The sequence below is a fragment of the Grus americana genome, chromosome 24, assembly GCF_028858705.1.
Source record: "Grus americana isolate bGruAme1 chromosome 24, bGruAme1.mat, whole genome shotgun sequence".
In the NCBI taxonomy this organism is placed as follows: Eukaryota; Metazoa; Chordata; class Aves; order Gruiformes; family Gruidae; genus Grus; species Grus americana.
Genome location: NC_072875.1, coordinates 2,801,946 through 2,817,302, shown reverse-complemented (window position 1 = coordinate 2,817,302; position 15,357 = coordinate 2,801,946). Strand labels below are relative to the sequence as shown.

Here is a 15,357-nt window from a genome sequence, read left to right as displayed (position 1 = left end):
CTGGGGTGCGGGTATCCTGCCCTGGAGGGCAGAGTCCGGCGTGCCACAGGGGCGAAACACCGAGCGGTCACCAACACTCCTGTGGCACCAAAGTCCGCTCCGCTCCCTCACCCGCGCGGATGCGCGGGCTTGCCCCCAGCAGCCCTGGCCGCACTCCTGTCCCACGTCCCTGCGCCAGGGAGTGAGACCCCCCCACCCGCCTGGCCCCACCTCTCTCTCTGTGTCTGGGGACCCGAATTCAGGGGTGACGCTCTCCCCTCGGAGCAGCTGGACCGGGCGCCCCAGGTTGCCCATCCCGGGGCAGGACGGCGGGGTGGGTGCGGGGAAGGACGGACACCGACCAGCACATGCATCACGAGGGGCCAGTTTATTTCCGCTGCCGGCAGCGGCCATCAACACTCGTGGTACGGGGGGACGTGGTGCCGGGGGGGGGGGCTCAGTTCTCCGGCGGCTTGGCGGTGCTGAGGAAGGCAGCCACCTTCTCCCGCACCTCCTTCTCCAGCAGCTCCAGGTGGTCCTCCACGCCAGCGGCGCCCGAGTCCAGCTTCCCCCGCATCTCCTCCAGCCGCTTCACCAGCTGCTGCCCGAAGGCCTCGCCGAAGGGGGCTGCCTGCTGCCGGAAAGCCTCCAGCGTCTGCCCCACGCGCTCGTCCAGCTGCTGGGCCAGGGGGGCCAGCCGCTGCTGCAGGTTCTCGGCGTCGCTGCTCGCCAGCTGCCGCAGTTCCTGGGCCAGCGGGCTGAGCTGGGCTCGCAGCTCCTCCGATCTGGCGGCCAGGCGGGCACGCAGCTCCTCCGCCGCCCGCTCCATCTGCACCGTCAGGCTCTCCAGCTGCCGGTTGAGGCCGTCCTGCACCTCCTGGGCGTAGGGGCTGAGCCCCCGCCGCAGCTCCTCCACGCTCTGCCCCACCTGCGCCTTCAGCTTGTCAGCCAGGGGAGCCAGCTGCTCCTTCAGGCTCTCCACCCCACCGTCGATCTGCTGCTGCAGCCGGTCGGCATAGGGGCTGAGGGAGGCCTGGATGCTCTCGGCGTTGTCCTGCAGCCGGTCGCGCAGCTCGGCGGCGTAGGGCTCCAGTGCCTGCCGCAGCTCCCCGGCCCCGCGGTCCACCTGGGAGCGCAGCTCCTCGGCGTAGGGGCTCATCTTGGCTTGCAGCTGGCGGATGTTGGTGCCGATCTGCTGGTGAACCTCATCGGCGTAGGGCGCCAGCTTGGCCTGCAGCTCCGCCAGCTCCTGCCGGATCTGTTCCTTCAGCCGCTGCGAGTCCTGTGCCAGCCGCGCCTGCAGCTCCGTGGCGAAGGGCACCAGCCGCCGCTGCAGGTCCTCGGCGTACGAGTTAACGCTCCGCAGGTTGCTCTCCAGCAGGGTGCTGGGGAGAGGGCGGACGTCAGCACCCCGGTGTGCCCACAGCCCCCTCCCCTGCCCAGCATCGTCATGTCCCCCTGCCCCGGCACCGCAGCCCGTGGCTCCACTCACTTGAGCTGCTTGGTGATCTCGGCTTGCTGCAGCTGGTCCACCGTCTCCTTGGCATTGCTGCCCAGCTCGGTGAAGTACTTCCAGAGCACGCTGGCCACCTCGTCCGGGTTGACGTCAGCCCGCATCCCTGCAAGCGGATGCTGGGATCAGCGCCGGCGCAATCCCGCTCGGTGGCTCCCCCGGGGACATCAGGTCCCCAACCCTGCCCCAGGGCGGGACCACCTTCCCGGTACCGGCGACCCGCACGCTGCCTCACCTGAGACCGCGAGCAGCACCAGGACAAGGGCGGCCGCCTTCGGAGACATCCTGAGTGCTGGGGGATGCCTGCGGGAGCACAGAGCGGAGATGAAGGGAGCCCCGGGGACTGGCAGCTCCCCCCCCACCGCAGGCGATGCGGCCACCGTCTCTCCCTAGCCCTCTGCGCAGCCGCTCACCTGCACTGCGCTGGGTGCGGGTACCTGCTGTGCCGGGGAAGCGCCCGGACGCTATTTATGCAGCCTGAGCACCCTTGGCGGCTTCCACGCAGGCCTGTGACACAGGCCCCGGGCTTGGACTTTAGCAAGGTCGCGACGTGGAAGCGCCTGACGTGCGCGCAGCCCTGACATCACCTGCAGCCCTGACATCACCCGCAGCCCTGCCAGCTCCCAGCGGTGTGCCAGGGGCCAGGGCAGAGAGGGGATGGGGGGTACGTATGGGCGCCTCGGGGCTGAGCCCCTCCTGGGGGCAGGGGCCCTGGGGCGGAGGGGACAGCACAGCACAGGGGGCAGCCCCCAGCTCTGCATCCCTGTAGGATGCAGCGATGGCATCGCAGATGGCTGCGTGGCACCCGGGAAGCGTGGCGTGGCAAGGCATGGGGTCTGGGGGAGGCTGCGGGGACCCTCAGCCCTGCTGCCCGCTGCGCTGTGCCTGGGATGCGCGGTGGGGCAGGGCACGGGCACGGGGGGACGCTGTGATGGATGCACGGGGGCACACGAGACTCTGTATGTACGCGATAGCATCGCCCCCTCGAGCGCGGGCTCCTGGGTGAAGCCCTGGGTATGGCCAGGACCCCGCAGCTGCGGGGCGTTGCAACCATGTGGTGCCAGCGTGCTCTTGACCTGAGCTGGGACCCGCGTGTGTCCCTGCCCGCGGGCATCCCGCTCTCGGCACACGCCTGGGGATGCAGCTCAGCCCACCCACACCCCGGCGGACTCTCTCCCAGCAGCAATGTGTCACGGCTGGGGCGAAGGGCACGGCTCACAGGGACAGGGATCGGCCACCGCCGGCGATGCCAAGGTCCAAAGAGCCTTTGTGGTGCCCCACGTCCGGAGGGCGCAACCCGGGCACGCAGCATCCGCCTGTGCCTCCTGGGTGCCCCCAGGGCCCCTCACGGTGCCCCGAGGCAGAGGTGGCATCGGTCCCAGGGCCGGTGCCACTGGATGTCACCCTCGTGCTGTGCGTGCCCACGCCAGCCCCAGGCCCATCCCCACGGCTGCCCTCGCCATGGTGCACCCGGCAGCGGGCACTGGGCCGGCCGCACACGCACCAGCATGCACATACGTGTGCACACGCACATGTGGAGGCATGCACACGCATGTGCACACACGCAGACATGTGCAGAGCCCCCCGGGCTCTTGCCTTGGTCCCCAGGGGATTTCCCAACGCGTGGCCGGGAGGCAGGCCCCTCTGCAGCACAGACCAGCACGGTCTCTGCAGACGCGCCCCCTCCCCGGCCAGCCCCACCGCCCCTGACCTTTGCACAAACCCCCCCGAGGCGGCTGTAGGGAGGGTATAAAGTGGGAGCCCAGGGCTGCCCCCGCGTAGCAGAGCCCGGCGCAGGTGAGCAGGGAAGCCCACGGCGAGGGTTGCGCCAGGAAGGGGACGGGGTCGGGGTCAGGACCCCCGCGGGCACATGGGCCCCTGCCTGCTGCCCCGTGCCACGTGCTCTGCTCTCTCCCCAGCCATGAAGGCGTCGCTCCTGCTCGCGCTCGTCTGCACGGCCGTCCTGGCCGCCGGAGCAAGTAAGGGACGGGCGAGGGCCGCGGCAGGATGAGGGGGACGGGGCTCAGGGTGCTGGGGTGCATGCGCGGGGGAGGTTTGGGGGGGGCACGGCCCCGTGGCCCCATCCCCCCTCTCGCATGAGGCTTGCGCTTGCAGGGGCCGATGCGCCAAGGGAGCCGGAGGCGCTGGTGAGGAAGGTGCAGGAGTACGCCCAGAAAGCCACGGCCATGGCCAAGAGCACCTTCAGCATGGTGCAGGAGTCAGAGGTGGCTCAGCAAGCCAGGTGCCCCCCGTGTCCCTCCCCAACCTCAGCCTGGGCACCCGTCCCCGCTGCCATCCCGCTGCCCATGGGGGGGCCCGGTGGGTGTGCGGCTCTGACCCCCCCTCCCCTTGCAGGCGATGGCTGTCGGACAACGTGGACCTGGCGAAGCAGCGGCTGGCCTGGCTGAAGGAGCAGCTGGTGGAGCTCTGGAAGCGGACGCCGGCCGCGTAACCCCACCAGGGGCTGGCCGGGGTCCGGCCGGGCCGGGGTCCCCCTGGCTCCCCACCCACTGTGGCAGTTTTTGCAATAAAGTGGCGCTGAAGCAGACGGCTGTGGTGGCGGCGTCACTGGGGGGGCGGCGAGGAGGAGCGCGCACTGCGGGGGCGAGGAAGGGCTGGGACAGACGCCAGCGCTGGGGCTGTGCGTGGCCGTGTCGGGGTGCCAGGACCCCTCGCCATGGGGCGAGCACCGCGTGCCACCACCCCAGGTGCACGTGCCCAGGGTAGCAGGAGCTGGGTGCCGCTGCCACGAGCCAGGGGGGTCCAGCAGCTTCTGCAAAACCAGCTCCTTGCCGTGCCCCACCGCCCCGGCAGAGCCCTTTGTGCCGGGAGAGCCAAGTGCGGGGCCAAGCCCGGCTGCACCCTGGGCAGAGCTGGGCTCAGTGGCAGGGAGAGCCCAGGCCGCCCTCCCCGCCGGCTCCCTGTCCCCCCGTTCCCGCTGGGTTCCCCCGGCACCCCCCGCCCAGAGCACCCTTCGCCCCCAGCGCTGTGTGCGGGCTGCCCCCCTCCAGCATCCACTGCAAAGACCGAGCCAGCTCCAATAACTTAAGTCGTGTTTATTTGACACAAGGAAGGCAAAGCTGAGACGGATGCCGGTTCAGGGAAGGGGAGGAGGCAGGAAAGGAGGAGGGGGTCCCCAGGGAGGATGCCCCGGGGCTGGCCTGGCCCGCAGCTCCTGCAGCCCGTCCCCAGAGTCCCCCCGGGGGGAAGCACCCTGGGCAGCGGCCCCGGGGCGGCTGCGGGAGCGGGGCTGGGGTCAGTCCCTGGCCACGCCGGCCGGCAGCTCAGGCCACGCTCTTCTGGAGGTCGTCCAGGAGGGTGATGAAGCGGGTCTTGAGGCTCTCAGCGTAGGGGGTGAGGCGCTCCTTGAAGTCCTGCAACAGGGGCGTCACCTTCTCACGCAGGTTGCTGAGCTGCTCCACCACCTTGGCCTGGTACTCGGCAGCCTGGGGGATGCCCTTCTCCCGGATCTCCTCCAGCTTCTGGCTCAGCTTCTGCCGCAGCTCGTCGCTGTAGGGTGCCAGGTTCTTGCGCAGCTCCTCCACGTGCCCGCGCAGGCGGTCCCGAGCCTCCTCGGCCACTGGGGTCAGCTTCTCCTGCATCAGCTCCACCTTCTGCTTGGTGAGCTCCTTCAGCTCCTGGGCCACGGGCGCCAGGCGCTGGCGGTACTGCTCCAGCTCCTCCGTCCACTTGGCAGAGAACTGGTCCAGGAAGGGCCGGATCTTCTCCTTCACCTCCTCCATGTCCTTGGTCAGCTCCTGGCGCAGGGCCTCGGTGTCCTTCAGCCACATCTCCCGCACCTCCTTGTAGTAGGGGGCCATGTCCTCCCGCAGCTTGGCGGCGGCTGCGCCCAGCGTGTCCAGGTTGTCGGCCAGCTTCAGGCTGGGGGGAGCGCAGGGAGGTCACGCACGGTGCCCGGGGACCCCCCGCCAGCCCTCCCGCCATGCGCCCCCCCACTTACTCCAGCTGTTTGCCCACGGCGGAGGACTCGAACTGGGCAATGGCATCCTTGCCACTGGCCTTCACTGTCTCCAGGTACACGTCCACCATGTCCTTGAGGCGGTCCAGGGGCGCCTGGGGTTCATCGTGCTGCCAGAAGTAGCGGGCCTGGGTGCCTGCAGGGAGAGACCGGTGTGCTCAGGACAGGCGGGGACCGCGGTGGGATCGTGGCGGGGACGGCTCCAGCCCTGCTGCCCTGCCCGTCGCCGCCCCGGGTCCTGCCCGGGACCGGGAAGCCGCTTGGCAGCAGCCTGACTCGCAAAGCGCTTCGGAAGCCAGGTGCTTCCAGCGCCGCTCGCGTCGGGCTCGGCTGCCCCGTCCTGCTCTGTCCCGTGGGGGTTTGCAGCTGCCGCCCCAGCCCCAGCCCCAGCCCCGCGTGGACCTACCCGTCAGGCAGAGCAGGGCGAGGGCCACCACCACCGCTCTCATCTTCGCGCTGAACCTGGGGGCAGAGCGAGAGACTTGGGTGTAGGAAGCCCCCGGCAAAGCCGGCCCCAGTGGGAGCCGAGCCCCCCACCCCGGCACAAGGGGTCCGCGGGCGAAGCCTGTGGGACGGGTGCTGCCACATCCCAGGAGCGGCAGGACTCCATCCTCTGCGGCGCCGCGGGGGCTCGGAGCCCTGGGAGCAGCCCGGGCTCTTACCAGCTCTCTCCTGCTGCTGCTGCTGCGCTGCCGGTCGTCCCGTCTGAGCCGGCCGCTTCCCCGCCGCCGGTATTTATGCAGGAGGGGGCAGTTCTCGCCGGAGATAAGCCAGCGCTCGCGGCCCAAGAAGTCGCTCCCCGGTGTGGGCGATGTGGCGCATAGAGTTCAAGGATCGCGCGCGTGGGCCAGCACCGAGGAGCGCCGGCTTGGCAGGGGCGGCGAGCAAACAGGAGCTCCCCGCGGGACGTGGCTCGCCGGCCAAGGAGCCTGTTTACGCTCCCGGTGACCCAGATTCCTGCTCGCCGCTGCGGCCTTGCTGGGGCCTCTCGGCAGCCCCCGGGGATTGGCCGGCAGCCCGGGGACAAGGTTTAGACCCGCAGGGATTTGGCCTGCTGTACCCAAGCCCCTTGCCCTCTGCTGCTGTGGGTCTCTGCCCCCTCCATCCCCCGGCCGGTGAGACCCATGCTGTCACACCACCCCCTTTTCCCCAGTGCGTCCCTGACGCAGAGGTCCAGGGAGCCATGCCCCCCGCGCACGCAGTGGGACCAAAGGCTCAGCCTGCAGCAGACACCAGCCTGGCCGCAGTCACCCCAAAACCGCTCCGTGGCCAAACCAAGGTGCTGCCCCATCCCACTGCCACCAGCCCGGGGACCTGCAGGAACCGAGTGCGCGGGGGTGAGCGTGGGTGAAGGTGGGGGGACGGGGGAGGAAGGGGCAGAGGAGTGCGAGGGCAGCAGGAGGGGGCGGTTAATGCCCCGGCAAAGCTGCCCGCTGCTTCAGAGCGGCCCCGAGCCCAGGCTGGTTCACTGGGGGCTGCATTGGCTTCACCTTCCCCTGCGGCACTGCAGCACGCTGGGGGTGCAGCTCCCTTCCCGCGCCGCCCTCCCCAGCCCCACGCCTTCCCCCCAGAGCTGCCCCACTCCTGGGAAAAGCCCGGCTTTGGAAAGACACGCTCGACACCAGGGCTTTGATCCACAGCCCTGCGAGAAAGGGCAGGGAAGCGAACAGCCGTGCTCCCGGCCTTGCGACAGGGGTGAGGTCGAGGTGCGCAAGGCCCTGTCGTGCCAAAGGTGGGGATGGAGGGATGGAGGCAGCAGGGCGGCTCCGGAGCAGGCCGGGAGTGAGCGCAGCAGCCGCGGCACCTTGAGCTTTCGCCCCCGGCCACCCCGAGGGCCGAGGCTGTTCCGCCTCCGCAGCAGAGGCATTGAGCAACAAGGCAAACAGGAGGCCAGGGAAGATCATAATCGTGGTTTTATTTTGTCATGATCCCACTGTCCAACTAATTGACTAGTTGCAAGTGACCCACAAAAAATGGACTGAAGATTTACTGAAACTTTTTTAGTCCAACATAACTGAGGAAGAAAAAAAATACTTCTGACATTTCCAAAAAACAGAAATAATAGCAAAGTATATTAATATACATTCAACATATACTGCGCGTATTGATTACTACAATACAAAGCGATGATAAAAAAAGTGTGATACTGCAAAATGGCACGGTTAAGCGAGTCCCTGCTGTTTCGGCTGCTTGCTGTAGGGTGGCCGTCGACTCTCCCAGAAATACAGTGTCATGTAAACAAAAGGAAAACAAACCAAAGGTACAGAGCGAAAAGGCTTTCAGTGTTTCCCCGCTCAGGCCCCGGCAAACCCCGCCTGGCTCCTCGGCAGGAGCGAGGGGATGCAACCGGCTGGCGAAGCCGCTAAGCAGCCGTGGAGTTTCTCTCCTCTCCGGTTCTTGGGCTGGCAGAGCCGGTTAGCGCCGCTGTCCCGGGGCAGGGGAGAAGGGGCAGGCCGGGAGGAGGCGTGGGGCAAGGATAGCAAAGTCACCTCTGCCGTGCTGGTTTCACGCTCCCTTCTGTGCAAATTCAGGAGGGCTGGGTCGATTTTTCTTTTTTTTTTTTCTTTTTTTAAAAATATTCCAGAAAAGTGTCAATAAGAAGAATTGGAGCTGTAGCTTGTGAAGTCCCAAAGGCAATGATGACACCGAGTGCTCCCGAGCCCCTGCCGGGGGGGGGAGGGGGGCCTTCGCGCTCTATCCGCCAAGGAAAGGATGATGGAAAGAAGGACAAAGAAGAGATCTACGCACGGCTGAACTGTATAAAGGAGAATACCACTGTCGCCACTGGCACGAGAGAGAAAACCAGTCACAAGTACAATGTCATTAAAAGAAATAAAATACTTTGAACAAAAGGTGCAAGTCACAATTCATATAGAACAGAATCTAGTTAAAAATTTCTCTCAAACAGAAATTCCTTTTGCCTTTTATTAATAACAATAATAATAAAACAACATTTACCAAAAAACAATTCCTACATGATCAGGAGGAGAAGCTACGAAAACAAAGGAAAAAAAAATCTGTCTTCCCTACATTAAGCCAGGAAAAAAAAAAACCAAACCAACCCCAAGTCGTATGCGGATTTGAAAAGAAAAGGTTGGGGGTGCGGGGAAGAGGTGATCCTCTCAGCACACCGACAGATGGAGAGAAGGAACAGAAGCAGACAAAGATGAGACAAGAAGCGTATTGCACCAGGGGCGGGTGTTCCCCGCCGGCTGCTCGCTCGGCCGGAGCCCCGGGGCTGGGACACGGGATCTGCTGCCGGGGCCCCTCGGGGAGCCCCGCTCGTCCCCCCCCGGGGCCGGCTCCAGGGAGGCTCAGTCCCATCCCTGCAGTGCCGAAGCAGCGGAGGGCCAGAGCGGCCCCAGGGGCTGCCGGGCCCCGGTCAGTCCAAGCCCTCCAAAACCAGACTCAGTGCTCAGGCTCCGTGAATCCTCTGCCGATGTCGTGTAGGACTCGGGTTCTCTGGTTATTTCCGTGATAGCTGGAGTTACAGGCAAATATGGCAAAAATGAAAGAAACCAAAGGAACAACACACTGGATGAACTGATTATGAGGAAAGGGGCCATGGTATTCCAGTTAGTCAGAAATACTACGGCAATTTGGCGCAATGCTGCTAGATACTGTTGGTTTAAAATGGACCTTTTCGTTTCAAAGCTGTACAGAAAACCTGCGAGAGAGAGAGAAGCAGCAGAGATGTTAGGAGACACCGGGGAATGGTGAATTCTGCTTCTGCAGCCCTCCACCGCGCTCCCAGTCCAGACCCACAAGCTACGCCCCGGGAGGGAGGTGGCAGACAGCCGCCAGTGTGGAAGGTCTGAGCTGACGGTCTCTCCCCTCGGAGAGAGGAAGGAGATGCACGCCAGAGTCGGGCCAAGAGGCCTTTGGGTCTGCCATCCAGGCAACTTGAGGTGCGCAGCTGGAAAGAGAAGGACCCCTGAATACTCACTCCCTCCTGGCTACACCCCTGCCTGCTCCATCCCAAAGGGCACCTCCGGGTGCTTGTAGCTCAGCAGGACGTCTGTAATACATGTCGACGGGTAACAGGAGGTGTTTAGATGCTGGTTGCCATCACCTAGGTTGGGATGCTCTTGACCTTCCAAACTCTCCCCGCATTCTGTAAGGTCAAAGGATGGCATCAGAGCTGGCGCAAGGAGCGCTAAGGATTTACATCTCCAACGAGGGCATCAGGCCAGCATGCTGCCGTGGCCTAAAGCATCACATCGCGGATGGAGCCGCCTCGTGTTTCTCTGGAAAGCCTAGATCCCTGCTCCCACCGACAGCAGCACCCACGGAGACTGCAAGCAGCACCCACCCCGTGCCCCCGTGCCACGTCCCCGCAGCTCGGCCAGGTCCTTACCCTCGCTCTCCCTGTCACGCAGCTGCTGACTGGCCATCAGTGACGACTGGCTGAGGACAGCATCAGACATCCGAGCGGAGCTTAGTGCTTTTCCTGCCATTAAACTCATTCCAGGCAAGTTATCTAACTGCACCTGCGGAGACAGCAGGGCACAAGTCAAAAGGGGCTCAGGGCGAGGCACCCCAGCTCCTCGACATGCTGCCCAAAGAGCTTCTGCAAGCCTTCGGTGAGGGTTTCCAAGTAAAAACTGTACATCAGGGACAGCTTAAGTCCTGCCGATGACAAGAATACACTGGACAGTCCCAAGTCCCTTCCAGACCGGCACTGAACTAACTAGGGAAGAGCCCTTCTCATTTATAGAAAGGAGCTGCACCAAAGAACGCATTGAGGTTTGGCAGGATGGTTCCCAGCGGCCCAAACCACAAGGGAAGCAGAGCAGCCGCTCTCTGCTCTCGGTCAAGGTCTGGGCTGCCACAGCCGGCTCGTTCAGCAGCACCACCGAACCGAAAGCTGGGCTTGGTGTGCCTGAAAAGCCCTCTGCGGTCAGACCCAGCCCTGGGGCAACCCGTGAGCCAAGGAGGAGCGCTGCCATATTGGTCTAATTGGCTGAATTTTTCAGCGTTGAGCAAACAAGGACGTGTGCTGCCTTTCCTATATGACACCCTGTACATAACCCACACAACGCATCAAGGAAGCTCTGCACCGCCTTAAGCCCTGCCGGGCACGGGCTTCTTCAAACCTACGTAGGCATCATCACTGTTCTGAATGGTGTGATGTCTCTGCAGGGTCCTGGGCCGCGGGTGCTCACTGGAGGCGGGTCGCACAGGGTAGCCCAGTCCGTTGTGGTCAGGCACCTGCATCGCTTGGCCAGGGGAACTCCTGTCCATACAGTTCCCCACGACGGACTCTTGAAAATCAGACAAGACAGAAAAAGGACAGATTAGCACGAGGAACTCGCGGCACCACCGCAAAACCATGGGTCTGAGATGTGACAGCGCGAACAGATGCTCATCGCTGGCAGACCAGCGTGCTGCTGGGTGGGTGGAAAGGGACCCCCGGCTGCTCTTGTTGGGGTGATGCAGCACCCAGACGGCACTTGGGCAGGTTTCTCCCTACAGCATCGAGATCTTTGGGACCTAGGTTTACAAAAGGGGCCTAGAATTGGAGGGACAGGGGCATCGCAGCACAGGAACCAGACTCTTTCTGCCTGCCTCCCGGCCCTGCCGCCTTCTTCCCCTCGAGCCCGAGCTTGCCCTCCTCCCTGCATCGCCTACATCGTTACACAAGAGCATCTCCCCAGCCTCCAACACGAGATGTTCTAGCAGGGCCCCTTGGCAATTGTAAGCAACATAATCTTGCTGGAAGAGTTGGCCAGGATATTCGCTTTTATCAGATGACTTCTCCCTGCCCTCCTACAATCTGGCTGTAGGAGTATACGAGCATTCTGCCTAGCAAAGTCCATCTGCACTGCAAGCTCTTATGACCGAGGGTAAAGGCTACATTCCTATCAAGCAAAACCTCTCGTCATCAAGTACACGATGTTTTGAATAAAGTCCTGAGGTATGGAGAAGCCTATCATTGGGTCCGACACACGTAAACAGCTCTCCCTGGGTGAGCAGTCCTGTGAGCACAAACATGCCGACGTGGCCAGGAGCACTAGGGAGCTGCCCTGAAATGACACAGCTCCAGGTAGATCCCCCGGCCAGAGCTATCTGCTTTCATGGGGCTTTGGCCAGCGGGAAGCGATCTCCCGTTGTGCTGAGACACCACACCTCCTGGCTGGGACTGCAACTGCCAGACACCAGAAAGATGCTCCCCAAAGAGCATCTGTCCGCAAAGTTACCTGGATCCAAACAAGACCCCATCCCAAGCTCGGTCTGCCCCCCAAGCTCTCCACGCCGCTCCCAGGCACATGAGCGTGGCTAGCACACCGCTCCCAACACCCCGCCGCCCTCAGAGGCACGGCCGTCCTGCAGAAAACCCCATCCTGGGGCAGCAGGAGATGCAGCCAGCCTCCCCCTTCCTTTGCACAACCGTGGGGTTACGTGCGGTTAACAGTCAGCTTTCCCGGAAAAGCGAGAAGGAAAACATGAGGTAACAGATGTTGGTGGAGCAGTGCCACCCACACACTGCTCAGGACGCTGCTCCAACTGTGGGAACAGTTGTTTGGGCCGGCAGCCTGCTCCTCCAGCTCCACAAACAGCCCGCGCTCAGATGCGAGCCCCCGGCACCAGCCCCTGTGCTGCAGGGGACGAGGCACAGCAGGACAAGTCCCCCCCCACCGGCCTGGAATAGCCCTGACCCAAAATACAACCCCACACTTCCCCTTGCCAGCACAGCACCTCTGGGGACGCAGCTCAGGCCGCAGGGGCAGGATGGCCTGAATGCACGCTCCCTTCCTCACCCCAAGCCTGCAGGAAAGCCTTTTTCATCCCCGCATCCATGGGGGACGGGGCTCCCTGTGCCAGGCGGCCTTTGTGTTGGCACGGCATGTGACGCTGGCACCGTGGGCAAGGCCACCGCCGCCAGCTCAGCTCCTCCAGTGCTGAGGAGAGGCAGGTTTCCCATGGGCAGCGTTCCCAGCCCTGCGACGGCTCGGTCCGAGCAAAACTGGAGCAGAGTCGTTCAAAGGCGGTTTAGTCACATCTTAAATGCAGATTTGGTCGGCGCTCTCACAGTTGCAGGCTGCCATCTCCAGCAGATGCTCAACAGACAAGCCAGGGCTTTCCGATCAGGGTCAATGCACTCTCTCAGAAGGCACAAAAACTCCCAAAGTTACACCCCGTGCTAGGGAAAACACGCCTGGTGAGCTGGGGCAGAAGAGAAGACATCCCCCCCTCTCAGGAGAAGCTGCGGCCTTGTAACACAGTATAGAGAACATCAGGGGAAACCCCAGGGATGTGGCTGAGAAAGGCCAGCTGTCAGCACCAGTGCTCGGGGAGCCATGCGTGACCGGGGCAGGTCCCGTCACCCCTCGGTGCCTGTGCACGGCACGCTTGGGAACGCTGGAGCGAGGGGAGCGCCGGGGGCACGTACACTGAGCTTTTGTAGGACTTCCCTGTAGGTGAGCGTACCTAGGCAGCTTAGATGCCGACTCTGCCTGAAACCGAAGCGGCCCCGGCCTGATTCCAAGTGGGTTATTGAAACCAGGAGGAAAGCAGTGCAAGCAGTTGCATCTGAGGACAGAGTTTACTACGTGAGGCCTCCAAACAGCCCTGTCAGAAGGGCTTACACAATACTATTTGTAAACATTTACTTGCTTTTACTCATTTACAAAGTCTTGTGGTCTAAAGTCCTCTTCCCTTGTGTAACCGGTTCTAGCACCATCAGTACGGGGGCAGAAGTTTAGCTTCTGACTTCATTAAATCTTGTTCATCTAACGGTCTACGGTTTTCAGATGCAAACTCGTGATTCGGTACAAAACACGGCTCCAGAGCTTCCAACCTCCGCCTGACCTGGGGCAATTCTCCCCTTCTGTGCTTCAAGCACTGCAGGGAAACTGAGGTCCGGGAGCGAACACGTCACTAATCCGAGATGTGAGAGGAGTCCAGAAAAGCCACGCCTCGTCCCTGCCCCCCACCCGCGCTCGGGGGGGCCAGGGCTTGGCATGCCCGCTCTGCCCTCCGAGCCAGCCTGTTCCAACCCAGTACTTTCCCAACAAACCCACGCTGTCCCCCCAAACAAAGCCGTGCCTCCTGTGCCCTGGATGCTGCTCCTCCGCAATAGGGTCCTCTGCGCCAAGGGCAAGCCGGTGGCTTGAGACCAGCACAGCCCAGTCCTGCAGCGCATACTGATCCACCCGGCTCAGCCTGGAAAGCCTCTCTCTTCAAAGCCCTCCTAGCGAGGGGCCGGGACGGTGTTTTTCATACAGAGAAGGCCTGTAATTACAGCTCGGGCAGGAATTTCTCTTACATTGCACCGCTGCCAACGCAGCCACCGAGGAGCAAAGGCGCCACGGCTTCCAACTAGCAGAAAAGCTCTTTGGACACTAACGGCAAGCTTAAACTCCTCGCTTTCTTCTGAATCGAGCCCTTCTAGTTCAAGGAGGGCGAGAACCTTGCTGCTGCTTCCCAGAGGAGCTGCTGCAAGGTGGCCTTCGCCGCCACTCTTGCTGTGCACGTCTGTGGCAGCTTTGGCAACGCCAGCGCCCGAGGGTCTGTTCTTAAGGGAAGGAGCATGCCGCTGCAGGTGGGGGTACGCTAGCAGCTGAACTGTTTCTAGCCCAGTGCTTATGCAAGATAGCAAACGTGACCAACAGGAATCAATATATCAAGAGCATGCAGCGTCCCTGTGAAGATGGCAGTGTGCGGGGACCTGATCTTTACCTGCCCGCAGAAGTAGGTCAAATTCCAAAGAGAAATCAGCTGGTCGGGTTCCCTTCTTATTTAAGGCTGTTTATTAAAGAGACTATGCCTGCAATTTACTTAAGGCCGCAAAAGCCAAGAGGAATCTAGGTAATTCCGTGCTATGCAAACTATGTCACGAAACCCTTGGCGTGCTGGGCAGAGTCCTCGGGCGGGAAGGCAAGCGGCACGCGCTGCCAGCACGGAAGAGCATTTTGTCTACACGCGCACGGCAGGAAGCCTTACCTCTGCTGGGCACCTTATTCCTACTGAATCCAGCAGCGGGCTGATGTCTGTATTGGTGCGTCCCCAACTCCTGCGCGTGATTAGCAGTTCCTAGCAAAGATTCTGGGTCCCCGTGCCCTCCTGCGTTTACCAGCAGAGGGGTCTCGTGGCAACCTTTGGTCAATGTGTTTGAACTCTTACTGTCTGGAAAGCTGTCCCTGGCCCCCTCGCACGCGCAGTCCTCCTCCATGCTCTCCGAATGGAACAGGGCCGGCTGGTGTACGTATCCGTGCGGCGGCACTGACGCGGGTACCTGCTGGATACATTCTTGCGCCCTGATTTTTAAGAGATGCTGGGGGCTGTTCTGTGGGTGGTACGTGTCAGCGCTCTGATAAGGCAAAGACAGCGACTGGCGCTCCGAGAGGTTCTGTCCCACGCTGGTGCCCATATTCCCAGCATCCCCTTGACTCATATGCCTGAACAACTCTTGAAATTCTTGCTGCTGCTGCTGCCGCCGTTTGATGAGCTGTGCAAATTCTGCCTGGGGCAGCCGCATGTCCGTGTGCCCTGTGAGCGAGTGCCGGGGAGAAAGCAGTCCCTGGAGGATGTGCGGTACCTGCTGGTGTCGGCTGTAGTCGGGAGGTGTCGGGGACAACAGTGCTTGCTGTAGTGCCGATGCAGTGTAGTGCTGCTGTTGCTGATGTGCGTTTTGAGGGAAAGTGGGGTACTGGTCGAGCTGCGGGACTTTCAGAGCTTGCTGAGCTGGAGGGAACCCGACTCCTCCCGACGGGCTGTAGTTGCTGGGGGAAACGCGAGGCTGCTCTGGGAACAGGTGGGGGTGTAAGTGCACCTGGTCGTAGTTGGTGGCGGGATACCTGTTCACGTTCAGGCTGCAAAGAAGAGAGGAGAACAAGTGACTGTGCTGCAGCAGCTCTGGCTCGGCACGCAGGGCGGCCTTCTC

At 62.6% G+C, this 15,357-nt stretch overlaps 4 protein-coding genes across 13 annotated transcripts in view; 1 reads left to right on the top strand and 3 right to left on the bottom strand.

Annotated features, from left to right (window-relative positions):
• Window positions 1–348: 348 nt before the first annotated feature.
• APOA4 (apolipoprotein A4) lies at window positions 349–1,979 on the bottom strand. The gene is made up of 4 exons (XM_054802929.1): window positions 1,906–1,979; window positions 1,728–1,795; window positions 1,472–1,598; window positions 349–1,364 (listed from the first exon to the last, which is right to left on the bottom strand). Exons 2-4 carry the CDS (start codon window positions 1,774–1,776, stop codon window positions 437–439), a joined length of 1,104 nt encoding a protein of 367 aa, XP_054658904.1. The 5' UTR covers window positions 1,777–1,795; window positions 1,906–1,979; the 3' UTR covers window positions 349–436.
• A 1,287-nt stretch (window positions 1,980–3,266) lies between these two features.
• On the top strand, window positions 3,267–4,040 carry APOC3 (apolipoprotein C3). Its single transcript, XM_054802920.1, has 3 exons — window positions 3,267–3,471; window positions 3,608–3,734; window positions 3,848–4,040. Exons 1-3 carry the CDS (start codon window positions 3,363–3,365, stop codon window positions 3,942–3,944), a joined length of 333 nt encoding a protein of 110 aa, XP_054658895.1. The 5' UTR covers window positions 3,267–3,362; the 3' UTR covers window positions 3,945–4,040.
• Window positions 4,041–4,533: 493 nt separating this feature from the next.
• Window positions 4,534–6,401, bottom strand: APOA1 (apolipoprotein A1). The gene is made up of 4 exons (XM_054803095.1): window positions 6,134–6,401; window positions 5,878–5,933; window positions 5,454–5,607; window positions 4,534–5,374 (listed from the first exon to the last, which is right to left on the bottom strand). Exons 2-4 carry the CDS (start codon window positions 5,918–5,920, stop codon window positions 4,777–4,779), a joined length of 795 nt encoding a protein of 264 aa, XP_054659070.1. The 5' UTR covers window positions 5,921–5,933; window positions 6,134–6,401; the 3' UTR covers window positions 4,534–4,776.
• A 968-nt stretch (window positions 6,402–7,369) lies between these two features.
• The window catches only part of SIK3 (SIK family kinase 3), an 83,933-nt gene continuing 75,945 nt past the window's right edge, over window positions 7,370–15,357 (bottom strand). For all 10 annotated transcript variants that reach the window (XM_054803303.1, XM_054803307.1, XM_054803304.1 and 7 more), the window contains 5 exons: window positions 14,418–15,286; window positions 10,572–10,735; window positions 9,829–9,961; window positions 9,418–9,585; window positions 7,370–9,138 (listed from right to left, as the gene is read on the bottom strand). In XM_054803303.1, coding sequence (XP_054659278.1) covers window positions 9,428–9,585; window positions 9,829–9,961; window positions 10,572–10,735; window positions 14,418–15,286 — 1,324 coding nt within the window. In that variant the 3' untranslated portion in view covers window positions 7,370–9,138; window positions 9,418–9,427. The remainder of the gene's footprint in view (window positions 9,139–9,417; window positions 9,586–9,828; window positions 9,962–10,571; window positions 10,736–14,417; window positions 15,287–15,357) is intronic.